Raw genomic sequence first — 12,372 nt, forward strand, 5'->3', positions numbered from 1 at the left:
AGATGCTACTTAGCGCATGTTAATACCATTCTTAAAATATACTACAAGCTGATACTACATTCAGTCTTTGTGAGATTCATTTATTAATATAATAATTTCTGTGAATAAAAATATTTTGTTCGTCTTCCGAAAACTTCAAACAATTTTCCGTTTATAAAGTAACTGAGAAGGTTAATAGATGATACAAAGGTGACTTCGTCTGGTCTAGCGCTCAATCGTCTTAGAAATGATAAATAATCTTCAGCAAGCCAATGTAGTCATCAACTGATTTTCGAAAACTTATTTGATGTACAAAAAAAACTATCAATAGAAGTATTGCAAGAGATGCTTCTTGTTTTTGAATTGTCAAAGTTGGGGTTGTCAACCCTTAATGAAGATAACTTTTATCAAGGGTTTCAAAGAACGTATTTGGTACATTTATGTACCTTGATGTCATACTAGTGAGAAATTACAAATATCCTAACCTGAACCTTATCTTATGTCAAGAATAAGATGATATATGACTGCTAGTTATTTTCATGACGTTATCCGTTGGAACAGTAATTTGCAGTGAACAATAATTGAAATGAGAAGGTACACATTTTGCGAAGGATTAACGTTTTGTTTGAGATAACTAAAATGAGATCATGATGCTATTTTAATTATCGTTTCAATACGTTGGAGGTTAAGTATTTTTAAAACAATAAATTGATGGATGTAGCCGTTACGAGGTGGTAGGTGAGTACTCAGAATGAAAGATTAGAAAGAAAATTTTTTATAAAACGAGTTATGCATGACACTAATTTGCTGGGATTGGAAGAGTTACTAACCACCGAGGATCACCAGTCTGTATACAGGCTGATTCACGGTGGATGGCACATTAGACGTTTCTGGTGAACCAGACAACGGATCACTTTGAAAATTTAATGGAGGGCATATTCGGACATTCTCTAGCCAACTAAAATATTTTCGACAATGCGGTGTTGCCGCTTCTATTATAAAGCAGTAGCAACTTTGATTTTTCAAATGGAACACTCTGTATATAGTATTATTTTTGGAATCTCCAACAATTGCCCGACAACTTTTCTTGATATTTCCCTATACCTATCTGTTACCGTTTTCGAAATAAAAATTAATTTCAATTTTTTTCTTCGAAAATCATGACTTCTAAAAATGCCGATATCTTTTAGTTAAGAAGTACTATGATATCGAAATTTGGTTTGGAGTTAGGTGATACTTGGACAATTCCCACACGTCAGCTTAATCTCCGTTACTTCAATACAGGGTGGTAAAAAAATACAGTTTTTTCGTTTGCTTGAAAAAGTTGCTGAAATTTGATTATTTTAAATGGAACACCCTGTATATTATTGAAAATTCGGAAAGCTGCTGAAATTTGCTTTCTTTCTATGTATATCATACCTATACCTAACTAGTCAAGTTTCGGACTTATGAACATTTATTTGTGAAAATGTCCCTTCAGAATGGTATTTCCATTCGGTATTTGGTAAGCAGGCCATGATTACTATTTGACAGTAGCGTTGTCACATTCTCCTAATAATGTCGACATTTTCGTCACTTCAGAAATTGCAAATACCTTCAAAACGATGGAACAAAACTATTCAAACGAAGTTCTTATGAATTTGTTTATTATTTTTGGACAGTGTGACAAAATTATCAGCAGAACATGTAGAAAGTTCAATGAAATGTATCCGAATCTACCGCCAATGAACCTCAAGAAACTTATACGAATTCAGAACAATTTCAATATGTTTGGATAAACTTTAAAAAAGCACCAAGAAACTTGAAATTGGAAATATTGATATGAATAATTATAAAAAAGTAAAACAATCATGTGGAATATTTCAAAATATGTTCGAATCGCTGGCCGTTCACTTCCAAGCACTTCAAAATGCGGGTGTTGACTGCTTTCGTGGTGGCAGATCTGATTTCATTGGGATCCAAATCTTCAAATGTTTGGGCAATCCTTTCTAACAATTCATCTCTCGAACGCACGGGTATTTTGTAAACTTTTTCTTTAAACGTTCCCCACAAATAAAAATCTAATGGAGTAAGATCGGGTGATCTCGCTGGCCAATTCCATGGTCCCAAGCGCCTCATCCACCGATCGTCAAATAGTCTATACAGTTCTGCGCTCACTTCTCTTGTGCAATGTGCAGGAGCTCCGTCTAGTTGGTACCAACAGTTTCGATAATCTTCGAGTGGCAGATTATCCACGAAACTGTCTACAGTATTCTCCAAAATATTCAGGTAGCTTCTGGATGTTAATGACTCCTCGTATATCACGTACCTCAATTTGTTGTCCATCAACATGCAGAAGACATTAAAACTAAATTTTTCTTGAAATCCGGCTTCTTTTGTGACGTGAGGATTTTCACTGGACCAATAATGACGATTTTTTCTATTGAAAATCCCTTCTCTCGAAAATTTCGATTCATCAGTCCAAATAATTTTATTTAAAAAAAGTGGATCTTCTTGAATGCGTGTCAACAACATTTCACAAAATTCTACTCTCTGTTGAGGATCTTGAGGCTTCATTGCTTGAATTTTGGTGAATTTATAATCATGCATTTTATGTCTTCGCAAGATTCTTTGAACCGATGAATATTTTATACCCAAATCTTCTTCAGCACTTCTTATCGATGACTCGGGAAATGCGTGAAAATATGCTAAGACATTAATCTGGTTGTCTTCGAAAGTTAGGGGTCGAGGCAAGTTTCTTGGTGCTTTTAAAGTTGATCCAAATGCATTGAAATTGTTCTGAATTCGTATAAATTTCTTGAGGTTCATTGGCGGTAGATTCGGATACATTTCATTGAACTTTCTACATGTTCTGCTGATAATTTTGTCACACTGTCCAAAAATAATAAACAAATTCATAAGAACTTCGTTTGAATAGTTTTGTTGCATCGTTTTGAAGGTATTTGCAACTTCTGAAGTGACGAAAATGTCGATATTATTAGGAGAATGTCACAACGCTACTGTCAAATAGTAATCATGGCCTGCTTACCAAATACCGAATGGAAATACCATTCTGAAGGGACATTTTCACAAATAAATGTTCATAAGTCCGAAACTTGACTAGTTAGGTATAGGTATGATATACATAGAAGAAAGCAAATTCCAGCAGCTTTCCGAATTTTCAATAATATACAGGGTGTTCCATTTAAAATAATCAAATTTCAGCAACTTTTTCAAGCAAACGAAAAAACTGTATTTTTTTACCCCCCTGTATTGAAGTAACGGAGATTAGGCTGACGTGTGGGAAGTGTCCAAGTATCACCTAACTCCAAACCAAATTTCGATATCATAGTACTTCTTAACTAAAAGATATCGGCATTTTTAGAAGTCATGATTTTCGAAGAAAAAAATTGAAATTAATTTTTATTTCGAAAACGGTAACAGATAGGTATAGGGAAATATCAAGAAAAGTTGTCGGGCAATTGTTGGAGATTCCAAAAATAATATTATATACAGAGTGTTCCATTTGAAAAATCAAAGTTGCTACTGCTTTCTAATAGAAGCGGGAACACCGCATTGTCGAAAATATTTTAGTTGGCTAGAGAATGTCCGAATATGCCCTCCATTAAATTTTCAAAGTGATCCGTTGTCTGGTTCACCAGAAACGTCTAATGTGCCATCCACCGTGAATCAGCCTGTATAAAGGTAACCTTGACGTCAATGAATGTTACACAAATTTTGTCAATATCGTAATATACGCTTTGGACCTTCACTGTCCACCAGTTAAAATTAGAATTAACCTAGAATGTAAAAGTAATGGATGGGTAACAGATGAAATTAAAGAAGACAGTAGAAGATTGAAAGACTTATTGTGGTTAACAAAAAATACAGAAAACGAGAACATATTGTTATACAAAAACATGAGAAACAAACAAATGAACTAATTATTAATAGAACTAAGAGGGACTACTACGCGAAAAAAATAACTCTTTTGATACAACCAAGAAAAGGCCTCGTCTATTTCGGAACCGCTTAGTTACATAATAAATAAGTCTGCCGAAGAAGAAACATTTCCAGATACTTTAAAAAATCGGAAAAATCATTCCCATATTTAAGAAAAATGACCCGATGACGCTAAACAATTATCGACCCATTACGATTCGAAGGACTAGGTACAAGCAAAATCATCGAAAAATGTATTCATTGAAAATTGTTGAGTAATAACATTTTGAGCAAGTTTCAGTTCAGGTTTTGTTCGAATGGATCGATGGAACGAGCGACTGCTGCTTTCATGGAACGCATTTACAACAATGTTGACAAGGGAAAATATGTCGGTGCGCTCTTCTTCGATTTATCAAAGGCATTTGACTCTATTAACTTTGATATTCTATCGGAAAATTTATGTACTATAGGAATTCGTGGAATATTTTTAAACTGGATATTGTCACATATAAGGTACAGAAGGGTATAAGTTAGATGGAATGGTGTTGATTCGGACATGTTTGACACTTCACGTGGAGTTCCCCAGGAATCCATTTTGGGGCCGTTAATATTTCTGCTAAACATTAATAACCTTAATGACCTGCCAGAGTATATTGGAACATCCTCGATTGTACTTTATGCTGATGACACATCGATTTCTGCAGCATCATTTTCAATAAGAAATGGATTGGAATACCATGGCCAGCTAGAAGTCCATGTATTACTCCACTAGATTTTTTTTGTGGAGATATATTGAAGACTTAGTTTAAACGCGACGTCCACAAAATGTAGTTGAATTTAAAAGTATTATAACAAATGTTCTTGCTTCCATATCGTGAGAGAAGCTTTCACCTGTCGAGAATTACTAAAAAGATGTAATATGTGTATTCTACGTGAAGGGGGACAGTTGGAACACTAAGTGAAGGGGGCAGTTGGAACAATAATTGTTTTCGTTATTGTCATGTTGGTCGAGTTATGATCAAAGTAAAATATTTTTTGGTAATTTGAAACATTTATTTTAGTATAGTATAGTATAGTAGTATAGTATTGTCTGCAATTTTACAGAAACACCCAACCAGAGGAAACTCTGCAGCAATGCAATTATAACTGATGGATAAATTTTATTGAAATTGTATTATATCATTTGTTTTGAGTAATTTATAACCCTCTTTATACTATGTAATAAAATTGCCTTTTTCATCAGTATTCACGGGAAACTACAAGTGTGCTATATGGCTGACATCAAAATTTGATGGAGGATCCAAAAGTGAATTGAAAAATATGGGTTATCCTAAAAAAATGGCATCGGTGTCGCGACGCCCTTACGAATGACGCTTAGTGCTGGATCTCTACGTAAATAAGATAGGACCCTTTGGCATCAATATTATCTGTTTTCACGAAATATGGATATTTTCTTTCATTTTCCAGATATTTACCCACGGAGTTTTATATAGGACACCCTGTATAAATGAAATTAATTTTATCAAATATTGAATTTATTGCTAGGAAAATGGATTTGTTAATACAAAAAGCTATCAACCGAAGATATAGATTTGAAGAAACCAGTTTTGGAATCTGTGTTATTTTTGTGAAAAATCTGACAAAGAACGAACATAAAAGCTGAAGAACCAATGTAGGATAATTTATTGATTAAATGAAAAAAAAAAAAGGAAATATCTGATGAAATGTTATCATTGCCATTGTCCATATGCTAAATTTAGTTTGTATAGGTATACATTGTAAAAAAACTTAACTTCTTCATTCATACCGATTTATTCTGTAAATATAGCCAAACAAAAACAAATGAGAATTGTTCAACTAACCTTAAAACTTTCAGCTTTCCAATTTTTCGTATGATTTTCCGTAACAGTCGCATTTTCAACCACCACAAGCACTCTAAACAATGAAATATTATTCAGTCATGTGATTTATTTATACCTGATCCTGTTCACTGCAAATCAGCGGATGTAAAATCTCTCATCAGACGATTATTATATGCGGTCATTTAGGTGTCAGTTGTCAGGAATCCCAGAGAGATAATTTATATTTGTATAACATAAATAAACAAAAGAGGATTCCTCAGGAGAGATTTACTTGTTTACAATAAAGCTGGTAAAACACTGAATTCTTCATATTTTTTTTCTTTTTGTTTACCTCAATAAGTTCCTTACACAGATAAATAGATCCTGAATGTATTGCCTTAACGTTCATGACTATCCTTCATTTAAAAAAATCATGAATATTTTGACATGTTCCACCCAGAAGCATCACACTAATAAAAAAAATGTGGACAATTATCATAATTCCCTTTGAGGCGAACAGATTTGGTTACATGGAAAATTTCGATATTTGCAATAGTTTCGGAGTTACAAATAAAACTAGACTTGTCCTTATTCGTCGTTATTTCCCGTACTATCAGAGCTACAGAGAACTTTTTTGCATACTTTCTGGGAGGAACAAGGAATTTCTGATAGATACAGTGCATTTCTTTAATGTCCCCCCCCCTTTTATTTTTTGAACGGGTCAACTCAAAAAATTGAAATTTGGGATAATAAAATGAATGAATAACTTATTTTGAAGTGAAATTGACAGATGAAACTTTCAAGATGGCGACTGGGCGCCATCTGGGAATAAAATTAAAAGGGGGGGGTATTGTGATACATAATTTTGAAGCTCCTGACGAATAATTCACAACCCGGGGCTTTTTGTTATGTACACTACCGGTAGTTGTGAATTTTACGGAAGCGTAGAAGGGCCAAAGATTATTTGTTTATTTGATCCACCATAATTTCGACTTAAAAGTCGAAATTTCGACTTTTATCTCGTAATTTCGACTTTTATCTCGTAATTTCGACTTTTTTCTCGTAATTTCGACTTTTATCTCGCAATTTCGACTTTCATCACGTCATAACGTCATTTCGAACTGATGTTGAAACAAGAACAAATATTTCAATTGAATATACATTTTTGAAGATGCTCCTGTCAATGATATTTCATTAAATTTTACCACACTATTTATTATTTCTCATCTTCACACTTGAAAAAATTTGTAATTTTGAAGGTAATTGGAGGATATTTCTCAAAAGGAGGATGTCCCAGAACTTTACGAACCGATATGGGCACTGAAATGAAGTAATGGAGAGGATACAAAAAGCCTTTTATGAAGTATTTACTGAATCAACAACAGCAATTCCACAAAAACTTTCCTTTTGGCAGTCAGGCTCGTAAAGAAAAAATTCAGACATATCTCAGCTCTTACGAAAAAAGTTCGTTGCATGAGCGACCAAGAAAAATACACAGAAGCAGCGTTACGTGTGTGCTGGCGCTTGATAAACACCAGAAACAGTTTTCAGATTCTGAAATAGTGAAGGAATGTATGTTGGCAATAGTTACGTCACTTTCTGAAGAAAAAAAAAGATGTTGTTTGCAATTCAAAGTATTCCATTGTCAGCAAGAAGTAATACACGATGAACGAGAAATTTTAGCTGCGGACATCAAAAACACTTTTCTTGAACTTCTGCAAAAGACACCTTGCTACACCATAGCACTTGATGAATCATGTGACATTGTTCATGATGAACAAATATCAATTGTCGTAAGATTTTTCGACATTGAGTGTCAGATTTTTAGGGAAGAGTTGCTAGCAATGTTGCCGTTGAAAGGTATCACTTGAGGAGAAGACTTATTCTAGGTCCTTGATGATTTTCTTATGAAATACAACGTCATGCAGTACCCGCCTATGGAAATAGTGACGGAGCAGCGTGACTTATATATTATCTAAGCATTAGTCACTGGGATGACTGGAACAGTGCCGATTACATTATGTTATAGGATAGGAAATGCAGTATTGATTCATTACCGTTTGTGACTTGAAGTAGAAGAGTCGTTAATACTGTGAATACGCGTATGATTCCGTAACCTTGTCCAATCTACTACAATCAGTTATGATAAAATGGTTTCGCTTTCAACTAACGGGGCCCCAGCAATGATTGGCAAAGAAAAAGGTGTAGTAAAGAGAATCAGGTCTGATATCGTATCAGTGCATAATTCACCAGGCAGCCCTTTGTGGAAAACTTAGTGCTACACTCAAAGATTGATGGACAACTTGGTCAAGTAGATTAAATTTAATGAGACCCCATTCTGCTTTTCAGCATCGAAATTTCAAAGAGTTCCTTTCTGAAAGTGATTCTGCGTTTTCTGACACTACAACGAACAATGTTCGTTGGCTAAGTAAAGGTCAAGTTATTGAACGTTTCTGGCTAATAAAAGAACAAGTATATTCTTTTTGCAAAACTTGGATACGCAAGGAGTCAGAAAGCACTTTGGAAAATTAATATGTGATCTGATACAAAACGTGTCTGCTTTTCGTGGTAAGCTGGATATCTTTGAAAAAGAAATCGTTGAACAAGAATTTATTCATTTTCCGACAATTCTTGAATTATAGAGATTGTAAAATTTCTGGCCGATCTTAAGAACGAATTTGCTACGAGATTCCAAGGCTTTGCAGAGATAGGCAAGCTATCTCCGTTTCTTAAATCTCTATTTGAAATTGATGCAGCGGCAAAATGGACAGATGTGGCTGCCAAGTTGTTAAATCTGTCAAAGCCATCACTTCAAATGTAAATAATTGATTTGCAAGAAGATGCGTCTTTGCAAATGTATAGAACGGTATCCACTGAAGAATTTTGGGCCAAACATATCCCAGAAAAACATGAAAATTGTAAAAGACTAGCTATTAATTGGGCCACTATGTTTGGCTTGACATAAATATGTGAAATATCTTTCTCAAAGATGAATTTTTTGAAAAACAAATATCTTTCGAGATTAACAAACGCTCACCTAGAAGACACACTTCGAATTTGCTGTTTCTCTCGAGAACCAAACTATAAAAAACTGGCTCTAGACCGTCGTATAGTTTCCCACATTAATAAAAGGTATTGTATTTCTTTTATAATTCAGAATGTGATTTGAAACCAAAATGCTGTGTAGTACTTTATTATTAATATTTGTTATTTATCTGGATTCCGTTAAAATTTTCCCACAGTATCCGAACCTCACCTAAAACTACTTGCCGACTTCTGGTCTGGAACATCGAAGAAAGGTTGGAGATTTTTCTCTCTTCTATATAGATACACTTTCACGGAAAGTGTTCAAGTGACTTGGCACATTTGATTCCACCAAGAGCGGTTCATGTCAGAAATACGCGACGGACTGTGGCTGCTCATCGTTTTAAGGTTCAACTCAGTACGCCTCGAACTTCACTGCTCAAGAACTTTTCTATTTAGAGAACTGCGTTTATGTGGAATGAACTTCGTGAGAACGTTCTTTCAAATAGATTTAATCTCCAGCGATTCAAATCCAATGTGAATCACTACTTTCGCACAGCCACCGCTCTTAGAGCGCCTTAAGGATTTTCCTGAAGTGCTTGTGTTTTGTCCTCAAGAAAAAAATTACATTGAAACGGACAAAACTTCTGAAACAACCAAGATTTGCAGTGTGCAACATTACAAGTACTTTCCTGGTTTGGATTTTTTGTAGGCATGTCACATACATTATTTATACATTTGTTGTTCCAATGTTATGATTATTAACATAAATAATTAAACACCCAATCATCATTCAAAACCTGTTCGTGGGTTTTGTAAATAACAATATGTAAGTTACTGAGAACTAGGGAAAACTTTCCAAGGGTAATGGTAAAAACTGAAAAATATCAGTATAATAACTCGATCAAATTGACCACAGGTATTCGATTAAGAAAAGCTATGAAAGGATTTCAAGTTTCCACCTTTGTTCGAAAAAAATTAAGGTTCTTCAATTTGAACAAGATTCCTATGGCTGGGCTTTAATCAAATAAGCGAATGAATGTCATTACGTACTGTCATCGACGACATGAGTAGATTCAACTCATTCGTGACGTAAAATTGTAATTTTATAAATGAATTGAGTGATTCATCTTATAATGTTATTCAGATTTGGTGCTGAAGAGGCGATGAGGCCAGTGTTTTAAGCCGAAACATCGGATGTCCACCAGTGAGGATGACAGTGTTCCATGTATGTTAAATTTTACCTTTTTCATATACTATATTGTGTAGCAATCCTGTGAATGATATCTGATTCAATTCCATTACGAATGTTTGGAGTACAAACTGAATAGACAACGTACTTTTGTATAATTTAGTGTTCAATATAAAAGTATCTGTTTCCAAAGTATTTTTCTTTCGTGTAATCCAATGTTTATATAAAAACAGTTGTTTCGAGTGGGTTTTTCTTTCAGTTTGTGTCTGAAAATTACTTCTTTGCATGATCTACACATCTTTGTAGAGAATTTATTACGAAATAAATCGCTTTCTTCTTTGGAAGTTTCACACATTTTTTGTAATGAGTGATTTTATTGCTAGTATCTTTTTGGCAACACTGTTTTTGACAGATCACGCGTGAATCGCGTCTCTTGTGTCATTGTCAAAATTGTTCAGTTTGATCTATAATTTAACCATGAATCGACTTACGAATGAACAACGCTTGTGAATTATTGAATTTTATTATCAAAATTCATGCTCGGTGAAGAAAGTGCATCGTGCACTTCTTCAATTTATGGGCAGTTTCGTCAGCTTACTGAGGGAGCTATTCGGAAGCATTAAACCACATTAAACCACCAACGCGCATACGTAGAGTGGGGACCGAAGAAAATATTACATTGCGGCTGTATCCGCCAGTGTTCGTGATGACCGTGAAATGTCGATTCGCCGCCGTTTGCAGCAATTGGGCCTCTGTTACTACACTACGTGGAAAATTTTGCGAAAAGATTTGGGTGTATAGCCTTATAAGATACAGCTGGTGCAAGAATTGAAGCCATTCGACCTCCCACAACGTCTAACATTTGGTGAATGGGCGCTGGCAAAGTTGGAGGAAGATCCACATTTTCATAAAAAAATTGTGTTCAGCGACGAGGCTCATTTCTGGCTGAATGGATACGTTAACAAGCAAAATTGCCTCATCTGGGGTAAAGACCAGCCACAAGCATTGCCAGAGCTATCGATGCATCCCAAAAAAGTCACTATTTGGTGTGAATTATGAGTCGGTGGCTTCATTGGACCGTACTTCTTCAAAGACGACAATGGCCGAAACGTTACTGTGACTGGCGAGCGCTACCGTGTGATGATTGACGACTTTTTGTTGCCCAAAATGGAAGAATTGGACATGCCTGACATGTGGTTTCAACTAGACGGTGCCACATGCCACACGGCACGCGAAACGATGGCCCAATTGAGAGCCGTCTTTGGTGAACAGTTTATGTCACGTTTGGGGCCCGTCAATTGGCCGTCTAGATCGTGTGATTTAACGCCTTTGGATTATTTATTGTGGGGTAATGTTAAGGCTCATGTCTACAGGGATAAATAAACCAGCAACCACTGACGCTCTGGAAGTCAATTTCGAAGCATTTCTACGTGATATACCGCTCGATATGTTAGAGAGAGTGTGCCAAAATTGAACCTTGCGCATGGACCATCGTAAGCGGAGCCGCGAACAACATTTGCATGAAATCATTTTCAAACATTAAATTATATTGATCGTTCTATCGATTCCAAAAAATATTTCATCAATTTTTTCAAATTTTTTGTGTTGTTTTGAAAATCAAATCCTATACCTCTTAAAAAATCATCCGCTATAATGATGAAGAAGTAGAAATCCAAAACCTTTCTTTCACGAAAACCAATCTCTCCTTAAAGTATACCCCTTACAATTTAATATAATAATAATAATAATGAAACGTCTTTATTCACCTAAAGTAAGAACATAGAGAATATACAAAATAAATATTGAGGTGAATGGGCGGAGTGTCAGCAAAGCTGTTTTTAAACCCAACCTTCGAGAAAAAAAGAAAAAATTCATATTTGAAATTAATTAAAGAAAATTACGGTACATACATACATTTTCACAAAATGTGTATTATTCGGTCACCAAATCTTTTGCGTAAACGAATGAGCCACACTCAAAGAGTCTGTTTTCAAAGTTTTTCAACGTGAAGGATCTGAATCCCCTGGGCAGGAGATTGTAGAATTCAGCTGCGTTGTATGAGAAGCTGCGAATGAAAATAGAAGATCTATGTTCAGGAATGACCAGTATCAACCTGTTTCTTGTAGAAGAGCTGTTAATATTTAAGAAAAAATTCAATTTTTTTCATTAAATAATGTGGCATTCCGGTGTTCAAGATTTTGTGGTTGTTTGTGAGAAGGTGCAGTGTCCTGAGTTTCTCTAGTTGCAGCCAGCTTGATTCCTTCATAACCGGTGATATGTGGTCGTATTTTCGAATGCCAAAAGAAAAACGAAGGTAACTGTGTTGGATTCGTTGAAGACGGGGGGAATTAAATTGAAGTAACGCAGGTCCATAAAACTTTCGAAATGATTAGCGCCTCACGTAATTTTAGTTTG

The 12,372-nt window shown here is 35.1% G+C and overlaps 1 protein-coding gene across 2 annotated transcripts in view; it reads right to left on the reverse strand.

The window, feature by feature from the left end:
* Positions 1-12,372, reverse strand: part of stac (C2 and C2B_Munc13-like domain-containing protein staccato) — a 137,811-nt gene that overhangs the window by 103,952 nt on the left and 21,487 nt on the right. The window contains exon 1 of one of the 2 annotated variants that reach the window (XM_074174366.1): positions 5,763-5,903. The exons of the other annotated variant lie outside the window; for it this stretch is intronic. Within the exon in view, the coding sequence (XP_074030467.1) occupies positions 5,763-5,815 (53 nt within the window). The 5' untranslated portion in view covers positions 5,816-5,903. Of the gene's footprint in view, positions 1-5,762; positions 5,904-12,372 lie in introns of those variants that run through there. 2 annotated transcript variants of the gene reach the window in all.

This window comes from Leptinotarsa decemlineata, unplaced genomic scaffold (genome assembly GCF_025532065.1).
Source record: "Leptinotarsa decemlineata unplaced genomic scaffold, Ldec_3_MD MMD2_tig00000576_RagTag_RagTag, whole genome shotgun sequence".
NCBI classification, from domain to species: Eukaryota; Metazoa; Arthropoda; class Insecta; order Coleoptera; family Chrysomelidae; genus Leptinotarsa; species Leptinotarsa decemlineata.